The sequence below is a fragment of the Anomaloglossus baeobatrachus genome, chromosome 4, assembly GCF_048569485.1.
Source record: "Anomaloglossus baeobatrachus isolate aAnoBae1 chromosome 4, aAnoBae1.hap1, whole genome shotgun sequence".
Taxonomy (NCBI): domain Eukaryota; kingdom Metazoa; phylum Chordata; class Amphibia; order Anura; family Aromobatidae; genus Anomaloglossus; species Anomaloglossus baeobatrachus.
This window is the reverse complement of record NC_134356.1, coordinates 374,177,693-374,201,755: the sequence shown is the minus strand read 5'-3', so window position 1 is coordinate 374,201,755 and position 24,063 is coordinate 374,177,693. Positions and strand designations below refer to the sequence as shown.

At 43.6% G+C, this 24,063-nt stretch overlaps 2 protein-coding genes across 3 annotated transcripts in view; one reads left to right on the top strand and one right to left on the bottom strand.

Annotated features, from left to right (window-relative positions):
- FBXL13 (F-box and leucine rich repeat protein 13) overlaps nucleotides 1-24,063 on the bottom strand; it is a 400,423-nt gene that overhangs the window by 165,992 nt on the left and 210,368 nt on the right. The gene's annotated exons all lie outside the window — the stretch shown is intronic.
- Nucleotides 1-24,063, top strand: part of LRRC17 (leucine rich repeat containing 17) — a 94,400-nt gene that overhangs the window by 42,437 nt on the left and 27,900 nt on the right. Inside the window, exons 1-2 of one of the 2 annotated variants that reach the window (XM_075345192.1) lie at nucleotides 11,883-12,073; nucleotides 18,303-19,139. In XM_075345192.1, coding sequence (XP_075201307.1) covers nucleotides 18,395-19,139 — 745 coding nt within the window. In that variant the 5' untranslated portion in view covers nucleotides 11,883-12,073; nucleotides 18,303-18,394. Of the gene's footprint in view, nucleotides 1-11,882; nucleotides 12,074-18,302; nucleotides 19,140-24,063 lie in introns of those variants that run through there. The other variant, XM_075345191.1, reaches the window with a different exon arrangement.

Genomic DNA, 24,063 nt, shown 5'->3' with positions numbered 1-24,063 from the left:
TACCGTGCACAGTTGGCGCATCATGAGAGTACTTGAAAGGCCTTGGCACACTTGTGATACTGGATATGTGTCTCATTCTGCAACCTTTCCAGAACTTAAAGTGTTTAGACTGAACATTCATGGTCGAATAACTTCATCTGACTCTGTGGGTATGTGGTTGAGCGAAGTTGAGTCCAGACGTCTGTATAACCGAGTGAGCATTGTTGGGTTCCGGTGTAGGAGGAACCAAGGAAAGCCTGAGAATTACATTGAAATTGCAAAAAGAGACGCATTGGCTTTGGGATTTGAAAACCTGTGAAACTGGGTCAAATCAGTGAGTACCTAGCAAGTTTAGCGCAAAAGGGTTAGTAAGTGAGAGAGAAGGAAAGAAACATTTTGAAAATATGAAAATTCTCCTTAAAGTGGCAGGAATGTCTACTCCAGGAGGGAGACTAGACGAAAAGGAATACAAGGATATGATTTTGAACAAAAAGGGGCATTTGCGGAACAAAAAAAGTTCTTCAAGACGACGAGTCATGGCATAAAATGGCAAAGGAAGTTAAGAAATTGAGATAGATTGAGGAATGTGATTCTGAATCTGGTAAATATATGTATAGTGCACTGTCTGAGAAAATGGTGCCTGTGGAAGTTGCCACTCCTAGACCCATACGCAACATTACCCCCCACCCAATAACCTGTCGCCAGAGGGTTGGACTTGTGTAGTATGGCTGACACAAAATGCAGATTGGCATAAGACATGTACTGTCTGTGGAGCCCCGCATCTACGTAAACAATACTTCCCTATTTGCGGTCCCGAATATGAAAAAGATAAACACTGGTAGGATGTAGGCCAGACATGGTGCTCAGTGAAGAGCATTGTATACGTGTGGACCTAGCCTTAGTATGCTCTTGGAGTTCAGTAGCAAGTAGGGAACTTCTTCATTTTCTATGAGAAGTCACATTAAAATGTTTACAAAAGGTTTAAAAAGTTATACAATTAGAGTTTTCTTTGTTCTTTAATTCAAAAACATCTGAGAAGAAATAGAATTATAACTGATAGAAAAAACATGATCCCCAATATCATCAGGCAAATGTACCCCATAAAATGAACATAGTGCACAGCAATGTCAAAAACTACATTGCTCTGCGCATGTTCCACTTATGTCTCTTCTCTTAGCTGCTTCAGGGTTTGGAAACTCTAAAGTGGTAAAACAAGTGACATGCTCATTTCTTGGTTGGCGTTCGCCTGGAAACCACTTGCTCTCAATACGTCACAGCACAGAGTGAAAGACACCAGCGACAGAACTGCCAATAGGATGACAGCAATGCCGCTGATTTTTTTCCTGAACGCTATGTTGATGTCTAAAACATGCCATGTGCATATACTGTACTTTTAAGCTGTACTCGTGTTATGTTTTTTTTTTTATGTCTGTCATATTCCTTCAATTTTGAAAGATCACAGCAAAAAAAAAAATGTAATGTGTGAACACAGCCTAAAGGAGTTGGTCCACTAACAACGTTTTTAATCTGTTGAAAAAACAGGTAATAAATGTTTGATTGTTGAAGGGCTGACTGCTTGAACCCCACAATCCCGAGGACTTCTTCCTTTTTGTTAATTAATACATTTATGTGCACTACTTGATATCTAGAGAAAAGGACAGGCAAAACCTGGGTGGGAAAGCTATATTTAGCACTGAGGGTATGTTTACACAGCTTTTTTTAAGAAAATATTTGGAGCAGGTCTGCTCTGAAAACGCCTGAAAATGCGCTCAGAAAATGCACGAAAAGAATCGTTGTATTAAATTTAATTTAACAATGACTTGCTTATCACATCTAACCCCCTAAGGATAGAGACACTTTGTATGTTAATGACTGAGCCTCCTTTTCCAATCTGACCGGTGTCACCTTAGGTGTTAATAACTCTGGAACGCTTCAACATATTGCAGTGCTTTTTCATGACACATTGTAATTCATGTTAGTGATAAATTTTGGTGGATATGATTTTCGGTTATTTATGAAAATATTAAAAATTTGGCTAAACATTAGAAAATGTCAGTATTTTAAAATTTTTAATTTGTATGCCCTTCAACTAGATAGTTCTACCACACAAAATAACATTTGCCACATGTCTACTTTATATCAACACCATTCTTGAAACATTCTTTTTGGAGGAAGCCTGCTGGATTTTCCTATTTTTTTTGCTAGGAAGTTAGAAGGGTTAAAAAGTTTATCAGCAATTTGACATTTTTCCAACAGAATTCACATAAACAATTTTTTTAGGGACCTTCTTATTTGAAGTGACTTTGAGTGGCCCATGTGACAGAAAATACTAAAAGTGCCAATATTTTAAAAAATCAATCCTCCAAGTTCTCAAAACCACATTTAAGAAGCTTATTAATGCTTTATGTGCTTCATAGGAACTAAATCAATGTGACAGAAAAAAAAATAACATTTTACTTTTTCCATACAAAAATGTTACTTTAGCCCCAAATTTTGCATTTTCACAAGAGTAACTGGAGAAAATAGACCATACAAATTTTTGACCAATTTTTCCTGAGTACGCCGATACCTCATATGTGGTGGAAAATTGCTGCTGGGTGCATGGCAGGGGCTCGAAAGGGAAGGAGCGCTATTTGGCTTTTGTAACACAAAATTGGCTGAAAGTGATAGTGGATGAGGTGCCTAAACAGTGGAAACTCCCCACAAGTGACCACATTTTGAAATGTAGACCACTCAAGGAATTTATCTAGATGTGCGATGAGCATTTTGTTCACAGAGGTATTTCAGAGAATTTCATAACTTTGAGCCATGAAAATGGAAAAATACATTTTTTTCCACATAAATGTTTCTTTATCCCTAATGTTTTCATTTTTACAAGGGTAACAGGAAAAAAATGACCAATCAATTTGTTGTGCAATTTCTCCTGAGTACACAGATATCTCACATATGATGGAAAATTACTGTTTGGCCACAAGGCAGGGCTCAGAAGCAAGAAGGAGTGACATTAGACTTTTGTAGTGCAAAATTGTCTGGAATAGATAATAGGCCCCATGTCGCTTTTGCAGAGCCCTTGATGTACCTAAACAGTGGAAGCCCACCACAAGTGATCCCATTTTAGAAACTAGACCCCCTAAGGAATTTATCTAGAGGTGGGATGAGCATTGGGAACCTGCAGGTACATCACAGGATGTTAAAATATTGGACCGTGAAAATGAAAACCAAAAAGTTTTATTTAGCCTCAAATGTTTCATTATTACAAAGGTAACATGAGAAATTGCACAACAAATGTGTGGTCAGAAACTTAAGTTTGGGACATGGCTGGGCTTGGAAAGGAAGTAGTGCCATTTGATTTTGGATTGCAAAAATGTCTGGAATAGATTGTGGTCGCCATATCGAAAGTGATGCTGAAGGCACAAATTATTGATTTTTACAAGGGTAACAGTAGAAAATGAACCACAAAGTTTGTTACTCAATTTTACGGCAATACCCCAGATTTGATCGGAATCTACTTTTCAGGTACAATGCAAAGCTCAGAAGGGATGGGAAGCGCCATATCGGAGTACAGATTTGATTGGTATGGTTTGAAGGTGCCATGTCACATTGGCAGAGCCAGAAGACCATAACCCCCATAAGTGATCCCATTTTACAAACTACACCTTTTAATGAAATCATTCATCTAGGGGTGAAGTGAGCATATTGACACCATATATGTTTCACAAAATGTTATACCATTGGGTGGTGAAGAAAAAAAGAATTACATTTTTACCACTAAAATGTTGTTTTAGCCCCAGTTATTACATTTTGCAGAAGGGGAAAGAGATAAAAATGATCGCAAAAGTACTACACAATTTCTCGTGAATGTAACAATACCCCACATGTGACTGTATTGTATCATTTGACCACAAGGCGAGGCTCAGGAGGGAAGGAGTGCTATTTGACGTTTGGGGCACAGAGTCCTCTAGAATAGTTTGCGGACTCCATAGGTGTTTTTCGGAAACAAGCAGCAATGGATGTTGCAGAGTGAAAATGGAAATCTGCCATTATAGTGCCCAATACATTGTAGTGCCCATATAATTGTTCCCAGCTTGATCTTCTGTAAACCTGCACCCCATAAATTAAGTGGGTTCTCTTCGCTACAGAAATGCCAAAAATGTAAATGCTAACTGTGGTTTAGGCACATTGCAGGGATCAGAAGAGAGGGGGCATTTGGATTTGGGAGCACAGTTTTCACTGGATTTCTTTTGCTGGGCAAGGAGCCATAGTGCTTTTCCACCACAGCCTTTATGTTACCAGTAACGTGGAAACCCTCTAGTTTTGTTCACAGATCATAAATCTGTCTGGGGACTTGCTTTTTGAGGATTGAATAGAAGTTTTTATTGGTGGCATTTTGTGGTATAGAACATTTTGGATCAGTTCATATTTATCCTGTGCACTATGCTGAGCGCCTACATTGGGGTTTCCATCTAAATCTGCAAAATACGTGATTCACATGACACACCCGAAGGGATATATTCACTAATGAGGCTGCAGAGTTACTCTGGATTCTGTGTGGCTTCTGTTTGGCAGTGTCCGTCTTTTAAGATGTGCCCAATAGAAGTGGTCGACTGCAGTTATATGCCCATCTAAAAATGAAGGCCACGGCTGGATCATAGGCCAGAGAGAAACCAAGGTGACTCTATCTGAGTTATTATAGGGAGTGTTCCGTCAGGATCTCTTTCTGAATCTCATATTTCAAAGATTTACACAGAAACATCATATTTCAAATATTTACACAGAAACACTGGTGTAAGTGCTCAGCATAAAGTGCAGGATAAATGCAAGTTGAGCCTTAAGGCCGCTTTACACGCAATGATATCACTAACGAGATATCGCTGGGGTCACGGAATGTGTGACGCACATCCGGCGTCGTTAGCGATGTCGTTGCATGTGACACCTACGAGCGACCGCCAACGATCGCAAAATAGTGAAAAATCATTGATCGTTGACACGTCGTTCATTTGCCAAATATCGTTGCTTATTTTGGACGCAGGTTGTTCGTTGTTCCTGAGGCAGCACACATTGCTACGTGTGACACCCCGGGAATGACGAACAACAGTGTTCCTGCGCCCTCCGGCAACGAGGTCGGAGTGACATTAATGCGGCTGCTCTCCGCCCCTCGCTTCTATTGGTGGCCCGCTGTGTGACCTCGCTGTGACGCCGCAGAAACCTCCCCCTTAAAAAAGGGTTTGTTCGCCGGCCACAGCAACGTCGTTAGGAAGGTATGTGCATGTGACACGTACTAGCGATATTGTTCGCCACGGACAGCGATTTGCCCGTGATGCACGAACGACCGGGGCGTTGCGAATGCTAGCGACATCGCTAGCGACGCGCAGCGTGTAAAGCAGCTTTTACTGCGATCTTTGGGAGGCAGAATGAACAAATCAACAGCAAGTCAAGAATTTTTTTTTTTATTTTTCATGCTGTTCACCATCCAAGTGATTAGACAACTTTATTCTTTTGGTCAGTAAGATTGCAGCAATACCAGATTTATCATTTTTTATGTTTGGCTGCTATCACCCACTAAACAGCTTTTGCATTACCTTATTTTATAGTTTTTTTATATTTCTGCAAACAGATTCATATGTGAGGGCTTGTTTTTTGCGTCATGAGATGACATTTTTATTTGTACTCTTCTCCTCATAGACTCATAGAGGAGGGGGGTAATTTGTAGGCAGTAGTGACGGAGTAGAGCCATACACTCTCGGATGTTTGGGCTTACTTCATTCAAATGCCAGTTACCTTGGCAGTTGGGGGCCCTGTCACTAAAATCTTGACCTCTGAACCATTCTATCTGGGGCCACTCCATATGGAGGCTGGTATCTAGCCTCAGCATTCTCTAGCATTCCATGTCTCAGTCAGTACTTAAGGATCATGCTATCTTGACTCCAGTCTCTTTCCTTCATTTTCTGCCCCAAGCCAACCACTGTATGTGACCTGCACAAACTATAGACTATCCATCCGTAACTCGCTAACAGAAAACCAACACTTTTCCCCTCAATTAACCCCTCCCATTGTGGGCTAGTCCCAACACTTAACTATTAATTACCCTGCTCACTGTTTGTTGCTGTGCAGAACTCAACCCCCTAACAGCACAGTGCACAACATCATACATGAAACCTTATAACATGTCATAGCCCTACATAAATACTGCTATACATCATAAATTATACAGGAACACATTACAGTGCATCACATTACCATTGAAACGACAGAATATATCATATTTTACATCACTGTTCATATGATACATTATTTACAAAGACGCAGGACACAATTCACATTATACTACGCAACAATGCAATAACACGATTGGTGTCTTCAACGGAAGGAACATGACAGCACCCAGTTCGCTTCTTTACACCAGGGCTGGCTATCCTATAATTGTTCAGTTTAATGGCTCTGTCGATGTACATGACACAAGTCGCTGAGCTCAGTGATTGGTTGCAGCGATGATGTGCAGTGCGCTATAGTTATGATGTCACTACAGCAGCTTATAAAAAGACCTCTTTATAACTCTGCTAGTCTAAGGAACAGAAACATTTGAAAAGGGAAAATCCCTTTAAATTGGAATTGAAACGTCAATCCACAGTTATTTTTCAGGCTAGTTGGCGGAGTTGTTATCTAAGACTCTTCTCACTGGGGATTTCCTTGTAAATTGCTGTGCCGCTCTAGCCAGCTGGTATTCATCCAAAAAAGGTCAGCAAGACATCCAGTAAAGATTTACACAAACTAATAATGAAATATATCAGATGTCACACACCCTAAGTTATCTGCATTATCATAGCAAAAAAAATCCCAATATTGGGCTCATTCTGACCTCAATGATTTTTCTAATACGCACAATATTTTCATTAGTGTTTTGGATGAGAATTTCATCAAAGCTTGGTCAGTGTCAGTTTTTACCATCATATTTTCATAATGATTTTTTTTTTTGTATGAGTGAAAGTTTCTCAGTCTTCTATCAAACAAAGTAACTAGGACAGCACTAAAAAGGCAACCGTGGGTCCGTTTTACATATCCGCAGCATGTCTATTTCCCTTGAGGGTGTGCTGAGTTTTCTGTGTAGATTTACGTTATAGACTTTAATAAGGATTAGTAATGATTAATTTTAATATACTTGATAACTTGGTTTGATAAGCAATAAGCATTGATTAGGGCTCATGCAGACGTCCAAGCAAATCAGTTCGATCTCAGACTGCAATGTAGAGACTGGACATGGGTCTACTGACAACTTCATATATTTCTATGAGTGTGTGATGCTTGGGTCAGAAGTGGCCTGGCTATTCCGTGCATTGCTAGGGGCGGCACGGTGGCTCAGTGGTTAGTACTGAAGTCTTGCAGCACTGGGGTCCTGAGTTCAAATCCCTCCAAGGACAACATCTACAAGGAGTTTGTATGTTCTCCCTGTGTTTGCTGGATTTCCTCTAGGTTCTCCAGTTTCTTCCCACACTCCAAAGACCTACTGATAGGGAATTTAGATTGTGAGCCCCAATGAGGACAGTAATGATGATGTACAGTATGTAATGAGTTGCGGAATATGTTAGTGCTATACATAAAATATTAGATTATTATTATTATTGCAGTCCGATATCGGATCGATTGGCACAGACATCTTCATGAGCCCTTAGGCTATGTGTGCACGTTGCGTACTGTCAGTGCAGAAATTTCTGCAGTGATTTAAAGAGCACACGTGCGCTTTAAATCGCTGCAGAAAGAGACCGTAATGAAAAAAAAAAAAGCCGATTCCATGCGCTCTGACTGCAGCTCCTCCCGTAGACAGGGCGGGGGCTGCAGGCAAAGCGCAGGAAAGAAGTGACATGTCAATTCTTAGAATGCGCGCTTCGGGCAGCAGCCAAAGCGCTGCGCTCTAAAACGCCACGTGAGCACGACTCCTGCATAATCTCCACAGATTGTGCAGGGGACGCAGGACGCATGCAGTTACACTGCGGTGCAGATCGCAGCGTAACTGCATGTAATTACGCAACGTGCGCACATAGCCTTATACTTGCCGGCCATTGTTTCCCACAATCATATGGAATAAACATACACAATCAGTTATGCTTATTTCTGGGAGGACAGGGGCTCACAGCAATGTTATGTGCAATAGCTTGAAAGGAATCTGTCAGATAGGATTACACTACCAAACTGCAGATAGAGAGTTAATCTGTGGGATTATAGTGTTAGCAAGGTGACCGGCTTTGGTACTGAAAGTGTGGTTCCTGGGAAGAGTACAGTTTTGTTTCTCCCTGGAGCCGCACTTTCAGAACAGCAGCCAGGCCCCTTTGACATGCAGATTAACCCTATATCTGCAGACTAATAGTGTTTTTAGACGTGAAAGGTTTCCTTTAAAAGCATATGAACACCTATAGGGACATTTTTTTTTACTTAAAACTCATTTTTGCAATTAGATTTAATCAAAAAACGTCCATGATTTACCTTCTATATCTTGTGTTTCATTGTCCATTCCCGGCTGCAAAATGATTTATCTGAAATCCATCAGTGAGCTCATTCTCACTAGTCATAAATAAGCTAAGAGGATCTCAGAAAACCACAGATAAAAGAGTTACACAGACCGCATGAAATTTGAGCTGGACCATTATGTGGTCATAAAGCTGAGAGGCGCTCAGTAAAAGACAGATAAAAGAATTACAAACTCCTCATCAGAACAAGCTGGCTGACACATTCTCAGTTAACTCATTCTCCAGCCAGCTAGATACTATAGATATAGAAGGAAAACGACAACACTTTTAATCAAACCAATTTCTGCAGCCACTTATTGTGCCAAACAGTGCAACATTTTTAATGAAAATTTTTAATGACATGGAAATAGTGGGGGTTTTTTTAGCTCAAAATACAAGTATTTACATAAACAAAGTCCCAAATATGTCCATATGCATTAACAATGGTGCAACTCTATAAAGTGTCATTGAGCATCACAGAAAATTAAAGCTTTAGGCTATGCGCACTAGCCATTTTTACCCGCGGATTTACCCGCGGTTTTGCTGCGGAAGTTTCTTGAGAAATGTTTGAAATCTTTCTGCAGACATTTCCCAGCAAAACCTATGGGAAAAAAATAGCTGTGCGCACGCTGCATTTTTTTCTCAAGAAAATTCTTTCTGAAGATTTTCTTGAGAAAATTTCTTGAGAAAATGTGCATGTCACTTCTTTTCCGCAGGTACCTGCAGTATACCCCCGGTATTTCACTCCATTCACTGTAATGTAATCACGAAATACCAGGGGTATACCGCAGGTTGCAAATGATGTGCGGTATACCCCCGGTATAGCCGCGATTTACCTGCGGTAATGCTCATCGCTGCCTGCGGTTTTGCAGGAAGTGATGTCATTAAGACAGAAGAGGAAGCGGAGCAGAGTAAACACAGACGTCACACTCCCTGGACGCCGCACAGAAGCACTTCCGTGTGACCTCCAGGTGCCCGTGCAGTCTGTGCCCCGCTCCAGCGCCGCGGCTGCCTGCACTGCTGTGTGTCAGTGTCTGCCCGCAGTATCGGCAGCTTCTCACGCTGCTGTGTGTCAGTGTCTGCCCGCAGTGTCAGCAGCTTGTCACGCTGCAGTGCTGGCAGACACTGACACACAGCAGTGCGTGCAGCCGCAGGGATGCCGAGCGCTGCTGTCAGGAGGTGAGATGAGATCATTACCTGCTGTGATGATCTCCTGCCTCCTGACATCACCGCGGTCACTGCTGTCTATGCCCGTCTCGCGAGCGGCCCGAGACTGTCACTAGCGGTGACGTCACGGGCTCTCGCGATACTGCTGACAACGCGGCGGGCATAGAAGTCAGTGACAGCGCTGACATCAGCAGTACAGGAGATGATCACAGCAGGTAATGATCTCATCTCACCTCCTGACAGCAGTGCTCGTCATCCCCTGCAGTGACCTGGGCTGACCTATTGATGTTAGCTCAGGTCACTGCATTGCTCTCCCAGCCAATGGGGAACATTCTGTTCTTCACTGACTGGGACAGTAACTATGGTATGGATCGCCGTGGGCCCCCCCCTTATTGGATTATGCTGGCCGTGGAATTGATTGTTCTTTTCAATAAATTGGTGAAAGAGGGAATGTGGGGAGTGTTTTTTCAAATAAAACTTTTTTTGTCTATTTTTTTTATTACTGACTGGGTTGTGATGTCGGGTATCTGATAGACGCGTGACATCACTAACCACATGGCTTGATGCCAGGTGACATTACACATCTGGTATCAACCCCATATATTACCTCGTTTGCCAACGCACCAGGGCAACGGGATGAGTTGGGGCAAAGCGCCAGGATTGGCATGTCTAATGGATGCGCCACTTCTGGGGTGGCTGCGGCCTGCTATTTTTAGGCTGGGGAGTGTCCAATAACAGTGGACCTCCCTAGTCTGAGAATACCAGACCACAGCTGTCCGCTTTACCTTGGCTGGTGATCTAATTTGGGGGGGGACCCCACGGTTTTTTGTTTTAAATTATTTATTTAATGTAAAATAACAGCGTGGGGTGCCCTCTGTTTTGGATTACCAGCCAAGGTGAAGCTGCCAGCTGTGGCTTGCAGTCTGCAGCTGTCTGCTTTACCCTAGCTGACTACAAAAGATGGGGGGACCTCACGTGGTTTTTTTTTTAACTATTTATTTATTTTATGGCTAAATACAAGTCTAGGCACCCCTTAGTGCCACATGAAAGTCACTAAAGGGTGCCAGCTTAGAATATGCAGGGGGGTGGGACATTATATAGGTCTTTCTCATCTATCTATCTATCTATTCATCTATCCATCTTTCCCTCTATCCATTATCTGTCTGTCTATCGATTATCTATTATCTATATTATTTATTGCAGTTACAACATAAAAAAACCGCAGGGACCAACCTGCGGAAAAACCGCGGGAAAAACGCATGCGTTTCTCCCGCGGTTTTGGTGCGTTTTTTACCACAGGTGCGGTAATCTTCAACTCCCAGAAGTTTCTCAAGAAATTTTCTTGAGAAAAATCACTTTTCTAGTGCGCACATAGCCTTATATTACGTTTTCAATCCTAACACTACAGATTAACAATGCAATGGTTGTATTTCAGCACTGTGTTTCATCACATAGTCTTGGCATAGATCATGTACTTATCATCAGGTTTCATGGGAAAATGTGCAGTATATAATGATAATTAAGAACACAACCAAAATAAACACCGCTGTCCTCCTTTCCAGGGCCGTTTACTATCACATATCCTCTATATCCTCCCTTGTACAGCTGTGAAAGAAAACAGAGTCTAAAGAGGGATTACAGTAATTTTGGGTAGTTAGTGGGTCAGTTTACAAATCTGCATTAGAAACAAAAAGTACTGTTGGATTTAGGGATCAGATATACATTGTACTAACTGTTTTCTACATTAAATACTTTTCTACTGTATACAACACACCAGAGAATCAGAAAGGGTTTAGAAAATTAAGAGTCAACTAAATAGAAAAACAGGCTAGAGAAATTGAAAAACAATACAAAGAAAGTTCAGACATACTAATCTGAGACTGTAGAGTAAAGATAAAGCCTAATGGAAAATGAAATATTGAAGGAGAACTCACACGTACACTGATGCAGTGGTCCCAACCTTTCTTAAGGGCCATATTCAGTTCTGTGATGGTCATGATGAACCGCATCCAGCGTGCCACCCTCTCCTACAGTAGTGTCACCCGGAGCCCCAGTATAATGACAGCCAATGCATCCCCACAGAAAGCAACCTGTGCCATCCTCCCTTACAGGCAGTATACTTGACCCGTACGTACTTCAAGAAACTACTGCTTCCAGCTTCAACACCTTTCTAACTAATAATATCATCCTATTTCCAGCTTGTGATATTTATCCAACCCCTTCACCTTCACATCAGGATATGTGCATCCATATCTGCACTTCTGTGCAGGGCATCTCACTGGAGTTACCATCTGGAGACCTTCTCATCATAGCTGTGCTAATACACCAAGTTGGCAGACAGCAGAGAGCCACAGTTCATGGACCCGCGAGGCACAGATTTGTGAGTTTGCACTAATGCAACAAATAATAAAGAGACGTTTCTGGACTGGGTAAGGAAATTCAATCTTTTACTCCATTGGTTTGGGCTGTTTGACTAAGCTGACTACCTGCCAATACATAGCAAGGGTCTGTTATACTTATACAGAGGTCTCAGCCCATGGCCAGGGTCACACTGGCGTACAGCATCCGATGTCAGAGAATCAGATGTGATATGATAACAAGACGCTCTGCACAAAATCTGCTGTGAATGTGAGCCGAGTGATTCTCTCATATGCATGATCTAAGATACGCTGCCAATAGCAGCATGGAGATATTTTTTTCCTCATGCCGAACACCCATGATACTGATTAGAGGCTAAATGGCCAACACATTTTTTTACTGTGTATATTATCTGTATCATTTGCGTAAAAGATATTTAATCTGCTGTTGTGTGCCTGCCTATACTAAGATACTACTTACTGATGGTGTTATAATTCATATAGATGAATAATTTGTTAAAGGAGTTATCCAACATATACTCAAAAAAAAAAATGTAAGTGTGACGCCCTGGACTATCCAGGTCGTCCCAGGTAGACACAACAACACTACACACCCCCTTCCCAGTTAGGTAACAGCAGTCAAACTAAAAGCCTTGTCACCACCCTCCAGGTTTGATGTCCACACCAGGGGGGGTGGAGCCAGGCAGTTGGCTCCACCCACCAAGGAGTTCACAGGCCTGGAGGCGGGAACCTAGTAGTCAAGTTCAAGTTAGTTGAGAGAGTGGTTTTGACAGTGAAGGAGGGAGGTTGTGTCCAGAAGCAGACCTGTGCTCAGGCCTGCCAAAGATTACTCTGGTGGCTCTGTCGGAGCCCAGTCACCATTGGCAAGGAGGCAGACGGTAGTGGCCGCCTGCAGGAGACCGGGAAGACGACCGGTGGAACTGTAAGGGACCGGGACAAGGTAGTGGCCCGCCGGAACCGAACCGGGGAGCCAACTGGATACCGGAGCACCAGGCAGGGTACTCAGACCCCGAATTAGGCTAGAAGCCACCACCATAGTCAAATTAACTGATTGCGGTCTGGACCTCAGGGGTTCATTCCCACCTAAGTCCCGATTGAAGGCAACAGCCCAACCATTCCGGATAAGTGCCACCGCCAAGGGCCATAGATCCAAAGGGCCAGCGTCTGCGGGCTAACAGGCTCCTACGACAGATACACGCCAGGGAGCGGACTACCGGTGCTTAGGCACGGGAGTCAAGATTCACATACAGAGGTGCAGGAGAAAAGCGGACATTACCAACCTAATCTGGGAAAAGCTGCAGCCGGCTGCGGGCCCCGTTCATCACTCCGTTTGGTTTACCAGCGACTCCATTGTCTTGTGTCAGAGTGAGTACACCAGTGCCATCAGGCACTGCGCCGCGCTGCACCGCAACACTACACCCTGCACCCGGGCCCCGGCCCGCCGGACCAACAACCCCTACCCACGGAGGGGTCAACACCTAGCTGTGCTACTACACCGCTCCCGGGGGCCCCCACACCTTCACCGCAGCAGTGGTGTCTACAATCACCACAACCCGTGGGTGGCGTCACGAACTATCACCTCAAATCCAAACACCCCAAATCCCCGCGTGTAGCGCCAACTCCCTTGCAGAGCGACGTGACCCCCGGGTCCGTGAGAAGCTCGAGCCACCAACCGCAGTACGAGCACGGATCCGAGCGGCTCGGCGGTCGCAGCTGAGCCCGCAGGGCCGTACATAAGCTAATCTGTGATGTATTGTCATATAAATCACCCCTACATTGTTATTTTTTGTTTTCTGACTTTTGTTCCTCTTGAATTATCCCTTTATTCTCTGCAGCTCTTTGTTTACCTTCAGCTCCAGCAAACATGATAACTTCCTGTATTCTTGGTTGCCAAACCTCAGTCAGAGCTGGCACCGCCCGACCTCACTGTCCAGCCCCGCCCCCTGCACACTCATTGGCTGTCAGTATTCTGCCCAGCACTGACCTCTCTGCATTAGAAATAACAGAGCAGAGATCCTGCTTCTCTCATCTGTGACAGCAATCACCTCAGAGCCACAATGGTGACACATAGTGATGTTACATGCTCCTCACCGCTTATAGTTAAATGAATACTGTGTAAGGAAGACTATATATAGCATCTAATGTGAGTCTATAGTAGATATATACGCCATATATGTATGGTATATGTGTGTGTGTGTTTTGTGTCATGGTCATGTTTTTTCACGAATGCATCTGTGTGGCATCCGTTCCGTGTGTCATTGGCGTGCCTTCCTATTTTTTGCGTACTGCAAAAAACCGGAAGCAGCTAGATAGATAAATATATGGAAAGATATAGATAGAGGGATAGATAGAGACAGATAGCTAGAGGGATGGATGAAGGAATGAATGAATGAATGAATGAAGGGATAGATAGAGGGATAGATAATAGATGAGAAAGACATATAAAATGTCCCACTCCCCTACATTTTGTAATCTTGCACCCTTTAGTGCCATTCATGTGGCACTAAGGGGTGCTTAGCCTTGTATTTAGCCAAAAAACAAAATAAATTTAAAAAAAAAAAACCACGTGGGGTTCCCCCTATTTTTGATAGCTAGTTAGGGTAAAGCAGACGGCTGCAGCCTGCAAACCACAGCTGGCAGCTTCTCCTTGGCTGGTAATCCAAAACAGAGGGCACCCCACGCTGTTATTTAAAATTAAATAAATAATTTAAAACAAAAAACGTGGGGTCCCCCCCCAAATTGGATCACCAGCCAAGGTAAAGCAAACAGTTGTGGTCTGGTATTCTCAGACTAGGGAGGTCCACTGTTATTGGACACTCCCCAGCCTAAAAATAGCAGGCCACAGCCGCCCCAGAAGTGGCGCATCCATTAGACGTGCCAATCCTGGCGCTTCGCACCAATTCATCCCATTGGCCTGGTGCGGTGGCAAACGGGGTAATATATGGGGTTGATGTTAGATGTGTAATGTCACCTGGCATCAAGCCCTGGGCTTAGTGATGTCATGGCATCTATCAGATACCTGACATCACCAACCCAGTCAGTAATAAAAAAAAAAAATAGACAACAAAAAAAGTTTTATTTGAAAAAATACTTCCCAAAACATTCCCTCTTTCACCATTTTATTGAAAAGAACAATCAAATCCGGGTTCGGCGTAATCCAATAAGGCAGTCCCACGACGATCCATACCATAGTCAATGTCCCAGTCAATGAAGAACAGAATGTTCCCCATTGGCTGGGAGAGCAATGCAGTGTCCTGAGTTAACATCAATAGGTCAGCCCACTGCAGGGCATGACTAGCGCTGACTTCAGGAGGTTAGCTGAGATCATTACCTGCAGTGACGATCTCCTGCACTGCTGATGTCAGCGCTGTCACTGACTTCTATGCCCGCCGCGTTCTCAGCAGTATCGCGGGAGCCCTTGACATCACCGCTAGTGACAGTCTCGGGCCGCCCGCGAGACGTGATGTGAGAAAGCGCGGGCATAGAAGGCAGTGACAGCGCTGACGTCAGAAGATCGTCACAGCAGGTAATGATCTCATCTAAGCACCTGACAGGAGCGCTCGTCATCCCCGTGGCTGCCAGCACTGCAGTGTGGAAGCTGCTGACACTGACTGCAGTGCGGACAGACACTGGCACACTGCAGTGCAGGCAGCCGCGGGGTTGGCAGGGAGCGGGACACAGACTGATGCACAGACACAGATGACACATGATGACACAGACAACGTGCACGGGGGAGAGGGGGAGACAGTTCCCTGTGTGTCAGACAGTAAACATGATAAAGCGCTGGGGACAGAGCGCTGACAGTGTATCTGAAAGCAAGTGGACAACTTTCTTGTTCCTTGCCTTATTGAACTGGACACTGAATCGGCTGGAATTCAGGGCACACGTAGCTGGGCACAGGAGGCGGGGGAGGGAGACTACGGAGTGTGTGGGAGGGGGCGGGTACTCATCGCACTATACCTGCCCACTAAGCAGCGGGGCAGCAACAAGCTATTCCCAGATTTGCATGTCAACATGGTCCTGCCCATGTTGACATGAAATGACCGGAAGCAGTAAAATTGCGTCAGGAGCGGTCACATGACCACTCTGAGCCGGGGGAGAGGGGCTGACAGCAGGGCAGGTAAGTGCTCACTATCTACTTACCTGCCCCAATGTAGCCCAATAGTGAAATAATAAAAAAAAGTCAAAATAAGCCGGATAACCCCTTTAATGATTATTACATTCAGATTATGTGGCAACATGGCTGTCAAATGGTCAACATATGCCTGTCAATAAGGCGTCCTCTGACAACAATTGTCAGGGTAACATGATGAACTGTGCTAAGCACAATAATGTGGTAGTGCTGTTAAAGGAAATACATGTGCCTACACATGTGACTGCTGCAGCCAATCAGGCAGATTGATTTATTTTCCGCCTCTCTCAACTAAGACCATCGAGAAATGGTCGGCATGTGATTGCAAGTATGCAAATGTGGGGAGCAGTGGAGGTTAGAATCGAGGAATCCCACAGGTAGGTTCACAAAACCGTTTTCACCACGGTCCAATTATTCTGAACAGATTGATCAGTCAGATGTGGAGAGAAAAAAAATGTTTCCCATCTTCTCCATGCTATGTGAGGTATCAACCGGCTGTATTACAAAGGGCCGGCATGTTTTGCAGAAGCGTGGGTGCTCTGCAATATGAAGCTGGCTGGGACCTGTGGTTCCACAGGATTGCATTACATGTAGAGCCATGGAAGGGTGTGTGATGCTGATTACACACTCCTTACCACCTGTGGGTGTGGCTCCAGGGGTTAAAGCAATCCTGTCTCTGAACCTGGGTGGAGTGTGTCTAGGGCAGTCTAGAGAGAGACTGGCTCTAGATTTCCAGTGTGTGTGCTGGAAACAAGCGAGAGCAGAGCCGAGAGCTCTGGGTGTTTCAGGCTGCATGGAGGCTGATCACAAGGCTCTGATATAGAGTCTGAGGTGAGTGCGGCCAAGCCAGGCCAGGGCTGTAGGGCCGAATCTCTCCTGGAGGAGAGACAGACGGGTCTGCAGAGGGCCCTGGGTGCTGGAAGGAACCTTGGCTAGAGTTGTACGCTGGCAGGAGCCAGAGAGTGGGGAAGTTGCTAAACTTCCATTATGCACTTATTGTTTATGTTTGAGGGCAGTTTATGCTGAGTGTTTTTAAATAAACTGCCAGAATTTCTATGAAGAGACTGTGTACGTGTGTTGCTGAAGCTACCTCACACCGCTGCAAGCGAGTGAAACCCCCACGTTGCAGGGCGCAACGTTACAGCTGTCAATCCATGAAAAATCGGACCGCACTCAGATGTCATCCGAGTTCAATCTGATTTTTTTCACAGACCTATAGACTTCAATTGGGGAGTGTCTTATGATTGTCGAAGGAAAATAATGCATTCTGCAATTTTTTTCAAATGCCGAATCTGTCATTGAGGAGAATTATTCATTTGCACTGCCTAACTGAATAAGGCTAAGTTCACATGTCCTGTAATGATCCATTAGAACCAATCCTGCAGAGATCTGTTGGGAAACTGAATTCTGCTGGATCCTTTTTTTTTTTAACATTGGAGAACGCATCCATTAACGGATTGCTATTTATCTTCCATTTGTAACAGATCCAGTAAGAAAAAAAACGTATGCTTTGCAAATGCAAGAATAACATATGACTAAATAACAATCCGTTAACGGGTCCATTCTCCTTGGACTCCAATGTTAAAAAAAAACTTATCCTGCAGAAATCAGTTATTTCAAAATGGTCAAAAAGTTGTGCCTGCAGAACTTTTTTTCCAAATGGATCTCTGCTGGATCCGTTCTAATGGATGGTTACACAGGACATGTGAACCCAGTCTAACATTGGTCCAAGTACAATTGATTTTTTTTTTAATGGCTAGTGCTTGGACTGAATATAAGGTTGTGTGCATGAGCCCTGACAGGGAGTATATTAAACATTGGTAAAATTCCATGTTAGACTCCCTGCCAATCTATATAAATATCCGGGATAACCATTTAAGCAACCAAGTCCAGGTCTCGATATATTGCACTAATGAAGCCAAAATCTTTCTAAATGTTCATATAAAACAAAGTTCAAAAGGTGAGCACTAGCGACATTTCTTAAACAATGTTGATGTACCGTATAATTATTTCATTTCAGTTTTTATGCAAGATATAGTAATTACTTCCAGAAGTTTATGTTTTTCTTTTTCGCTTTTGAAGTATGCATAGCAATGCTCTATTGAAATGTCTAAACAAAGTTTACATTTCCAATCTCTTGTTTTTCAGAAGAGGGGTTCTAACTTTCCAAGCTGTGAACTCTGCTTGAAGAACAAGATTTCATTGCAGTACTGGGAAATCCGGACCAGTTGGATGTCAGGATGCAAGTGGTTACTCTAATAATATTTCTTTTCTTTTGTAAAGCATCTGAGTTTAAGAAGTTAAGAAGAAACAGCCGAGGAAATGACAAATCAAACAACTCGAAAAAATCCTCTAGTACTGTTAAACGCTATGCTCCAGGATTACCATGTGAGACATATACATATATCAATGAAAAATATTTGGACTGTCAGGAGAGAAAGCATACAAGTGTACTAAATGAATGGCCAGATGATTTGATACATATTTTGCTCTCAAGAAACAGATTTCGTATAATAAAAGATAATACCTTTTCTAAGTTTCAAAGTCTAAAAAGTTTGGATTTACAACAAAATGAAATTACAAAAATTGAGCATCAGGCTTTCTTTGGCTTAAAAAGTCTGACAACTCTTTTACTTCAACATAACCGGATAAAAATCTTATCAGAGGAAGTATTTATCCAACTGCCGCGACTTACTTATCTCAGACTTTACGACAATCCTTGGGATTGTAACTGTGAGTTGGAGTCGCTTGTAACATTCCTTCAGATTCCACGAAACAGGAATTTTGGAAATTATGCAAAGTGTGAGAACCCAGCAGAATTGAAAGGTGAAAAATTGAAACAAATCACACCTCAAGTAATATGCCAAGAAGAAGATGGAAAACCTAAACCACTAGAAGGATCCAAGGTGACAAAACCTTCTGTGGATTCAACACTTTGCCATACATATCTGTACCCAACGGCAACACTAGACTGCAGAAAAAAAGGTAACTAAGCATGGCTGTATATAATACTGTAAATGGTAACACATATTAAGCACCAGGAACGGAGTCTAATCCCATGATGATGATCTTCTTAGAAAGAGTTTCCTTTTGGCAACATTTTGGTAGTATTTATCCAGTAGAATCTGTATTCTCATGCTCTAGACTTTCATGTAATTGTATTTATTCTTGGATAGAATAGTACAATATGAACCAGTATTTTGACATCTAAAATTATTAGAAACCGAACTTGAAAATAATGAAAACATATGTGAACAGATTTTCTACCAAACCTTAAAAGGGTTGTCTGGTGAAGAGAAGTTATCATCTCTCCACTAAGTAGGTGATAGACTACAATGATGAACACTGGGACCCCAACAAATCGGAAACATTTATCCCCATTACAATGGAGCGAAACTGCTTTGCTCAGCAGTCCCATAAACAGTGAAAGGAGCAGAAGTCAAGATGTGCATCTCCGCTCAATTATAATGGAGATAAGTGTCCAATTTTGTGGCGGACCATCACCAATCTATACATCATTATTACCCATCCTATGGATCGATGATAACTTTTCTTCACTGGCCAATTTCTTTAAATCTTTAGAGATACACTTATTTATTTACATTCCATCCACTAACTAGACTTGCATTAATGGACCTGACATTACTAGAGACTTCTTAACAGCACCCCAGACAGATTACAAATTAGGTGGTCCCGCCAAAATATGAACAGCTGACATGTTTATCAATGGTCTCCCATAGTTGTGCAGGTCAACCTGTCTAATTGGTGAAAAAAAACAATACTTACCTCTTCAATCAAGGATCCACAGAAGATGCTCTTGGGTTCTACTCCAGTCTTGCAGACAAAGTGATTGGAAGAGGATTCCAGTAAGTAATATACAGTAGAAAACACAAAAGAGAAGGCAGGCACTGCCACAAATTAAGGGGGCAGCAAAAACCAAGCCCTAGAATAGACATAACTATGCAGAAAGAAGAAGATAGCACTTCGTATAATGTCCAGATAAGATTTGGTGCTGCTAATAACAGATAAGAAAGACAATGATTTTAATGATAGGCATAGTATCTCCTATGAAGCTATGACCTCTCTAGTGTGTGTAGTCTGTATGGATTATGATCTCAGTATTCTCCAACTGCATAACCCTTTTGAGTATTTTATAACTTTAACATGGAAATTTTGGTAAATCATCTACTGTGATTGGTATTTTGTCCAGCTACTTTGTTCAGCATCCACATGTTTTGTCAATGCATTGGTATGTAATAGGATTAGAGCACATTTAGCCATATTTTCACCTATTTATTTGCGCACTGAATCTTCACTGTATGTGTAGACTTGGGGTGGTCACTTCATTTTTTTATGCAAGAGTCCAGGAAGTATGGCAGTCAAGTGCCAATACAGCATATCATCTATGGCAGCTTGTAAACAGAGACTGGCAGTAGATCTCTGGGGCAAATACACTGGATTAGTGGGGAATTAAACAGGTGGGGTGTTCTTCTTTTGCTACATTATAACATTTGGGGCTCTTTATACATCTGTGTGTACAATAAAAATGTGAAAAAATGTACATACATTACTGTTTTATGCTCAAACTGAGTTCTTAATGAAATAGAATCTATTGGGTTGCGGAAGTGGGAAAGAAAAATAAAAGGGAAGAGAAAAGGAAAAATAATTTTCTAGGGATCATTATTGAGTCCTTTCTAGTAATGGGAGGGCCCAGACTGTAAGGCTATGTGCCCACGGGCGCTCGTACCTGCGGATGTATCTGCTGGTACGAGCGCATGTTTCCCGCAGCTGCCCGCCGGCGTCCGCAGCTATTTTTAGCTGCTAGATAACAGCGGAATAGCTGCGGGAAACATGCGGACATTCATGCGGCTTTCCTGCGGAGGTCCCGGCCTCTTATCTCCATAGCGGAGGGCCGGGACATCCGCAGGTAATTCCGCATGAATAATTGACATGCAATTATACATGCGGATGCCTACATCCGCAGCATGGTCGGCAGCTGCACTTTCCGCAGCGTGGACACAGCATTCCCCATGTCCCATAGGATAACATGGGGAGTGACTGTACATGCTAAAACCTGCGGATTTATCTGGAAAATCCAGAAAAATCCGCAGGTTTTCTGCAGCAAAATCCGCACAAACAAGCTCCCATGGGCACATAGCCTAAAAGTCCGGTTCCGCGCGGGTTCAAAAGAACCAAAAGCACCGCCAGTGGGCCCTGAGTTCTCAGGAATCTCTGGGTAACGATCCGGGTCCGGCTACCCGGGTAATAAAAAAAACAAAGAAAAAAATAAGGAAAATAAGAATAAAGCAAGTGCTTTATACTTACCGATTTCCACGTGGCTGTAACTCTGCTTCCAGGCTGCTCACTCTACTTCTGAAGCCACTTATTATCTTCAGGGATATGCACTGATTTCCCCATCCACCGGCAGTTCAGGCGTCTTTGATTAGTTGCAGTCAGACAGCGCCCCCACCCTGTGTGACAGCATGTCTGACTGCAACCAATCATAAGCACTCGGTCTGCATCTAGCTTTGTGTAAAAATAAATTCGAGTAGAGTCCCCCACATTATGATACACAGCCATGATAATGCATACGGCTACAGGCTGCCGCCCCCAGCTGTGCGCTTATCTAGGCTGTGTATCAAAATAAGATACACATGCAGCTTATTTTAATTATTTAAATAAATAATTTTAAAAAATGAAGTGAGGTCCCCCCCAATTTTCATACCCAACCATGATAAAGCCAACCGCTGGGAGCTTGTATTATCAGCCTGGGGAAGCCCATGGTTATTGGGCCCCCATGCCTAAAAATAGCAGCCTGCAGCTGCCCAGGATTGTCGCATCTATTAGATGTGACAATTGTGGAACTTTATACGGCTCATCTTGATTGCCCTGGTGCGGTGTTGTCGGGGTAATAAGGGGTTATGTTATGCTCACCAAGGGGCGACGAGCGTCCGGGGGTGGACCCACTGGACCGTGCTCTGGACTCCCTTGAAGAAGCGACCAGCAGCAAGCCCCTATACAGGGACTGTGTGGTGCTTCCCCCAAAGGGCCTAAATGCACGGCAGCCAGGGACCAGAAGCGATAGTCTCTAAAGACCAGGTGCAGTCTCTTAGATGTCTGATGCCGGTGTTTCCTGATGAGGCACAACAGAGATGGTACCGATGCAATGTCACAGCAGGTATGACACAAGTGTGGAGTCCACAGCAGGTATGTCACAGGTACGGCACGGGTGTGGCGTTCACCACAGGTATGGCACAGGCATGACATGAGTGTGGCATCCACAGCAGGTATGGCACTAGGACGAGACAAAGGTTAGGAATGGGCAGCAGAAGCAATGATACAATACAATAGCACACAGGGGCCTGAGTACTAGCAACACACTAAAAGCAGCGTTGCTCGGGCGCCTTCTGTCAGGGAAGGCGAACTTAAATACCCTTTAGGTAACAGGTGACCTCTAAGGTCACTTTCAGGTAATGGGATGCTACCATTTTAAGAAAAGGGGTGTGGCCTTGTACGCAGCCTAAGATCACTTACTGCAGACCTGCGTGTGGCCTGGAAGCAGGAAGAAGCGGCAGAAGACTCTGAAACAGAGCGCATGACCCGGGAGTAAGAGGGGACCCCAGCAGGACCTGAATCAGGAGCAGAACCACGGGGTAGGTGAGAGGAAGGACGCTGCTGCTGGAGGTTGGGAGCGGATGCACGCGTGGGAGCCACGCTGGAACAGGGCCGGTGCGAGGTGGAGAGCCCCCTTGGACCTGGTGGGGATGGGCGTTACAGGTTAATAATAGCTCACAGATGCCACTAGATTAGGTCTTAGTAGCATCTAGATGAGTCCCCCCAATACTAATCTGTAAATGAAAAGAAATAAACACAAACACTGAAAAAATCCTTGATTTGAGATAAAATACAATACACACTCTTTCAACCCTTTATTAACCCCAAAAAACATCCAGGTCCCACGTAATCCACACGAGGTCCCACAACCATCCCAGATCTGGTACACCTGAAGTGACAGCCCGCTGCCATAGAACATGACCACCAGCTGTGAGCTTAAGGCAGAGACTGAGCCACGTGATGAGCGGTGACATCACTCAAATAAAATGAGTAACGTCACCGCTCATCGTGGTCACAGGTGGAGGTTCCCATGGTCCTCCACCTGTAATTGCTGGTAACATGACCTCAAGTGACCTCATTGAACTTTTTCTGGTATTTGTGTTTATTTCTTTTCACTTACAGACTAGTAATGGGGCGGAAGGTCTCATAGACGCCTTCCATTACTAATCTAGGGCTTAGTGGCAGCTGTGAGCTGTTATTAACTCCTTATTACCCCGATTGCCACCGCACCAGGGCAATTGGGATGTGCCGGGTAAAGTTCTGGGATTGTCACATCTAATGGATGCATAGTCAACTACACTTTTTTAATTGAGGTCGTAAGGATTTGGTGGAAGATTGAGTGATATTTGTAACTGGTCATAATTCCCTACAACTTGACTAAAGGGTTAGTTCCAACAGCATAAAAACAGCCCAAAGCATAATGCTGCCTCCCCCCATTTTTCACTGTAGGTATGATGTTCTTTTGATGATGTGCATTTTTAGCTTTGAGACAAAAAAAGAAGGATTTGTAAAAAAAGGATTCCAATTACCCCATGGGCCAGGCATATGAAGGATAAGTGGGACTGTTGACATATGCAGTACACAACCAGCACTTGCCAGTAATTCCTAACACTCTTTAATCCCTTCACAACATTTCAGATACATATACATCAGGTTCAGATAGGGGTTCCAGTCCTCTCTGATTGGCATTTGTGTTCACTTTTGGCCAGGATATTTTTTTCCTGTCCATTTTTTTTTCCCATGTGCAACACCTGCATACGTGCATCCTGCAGCCAGTTAGCTACTGATCAGGGAT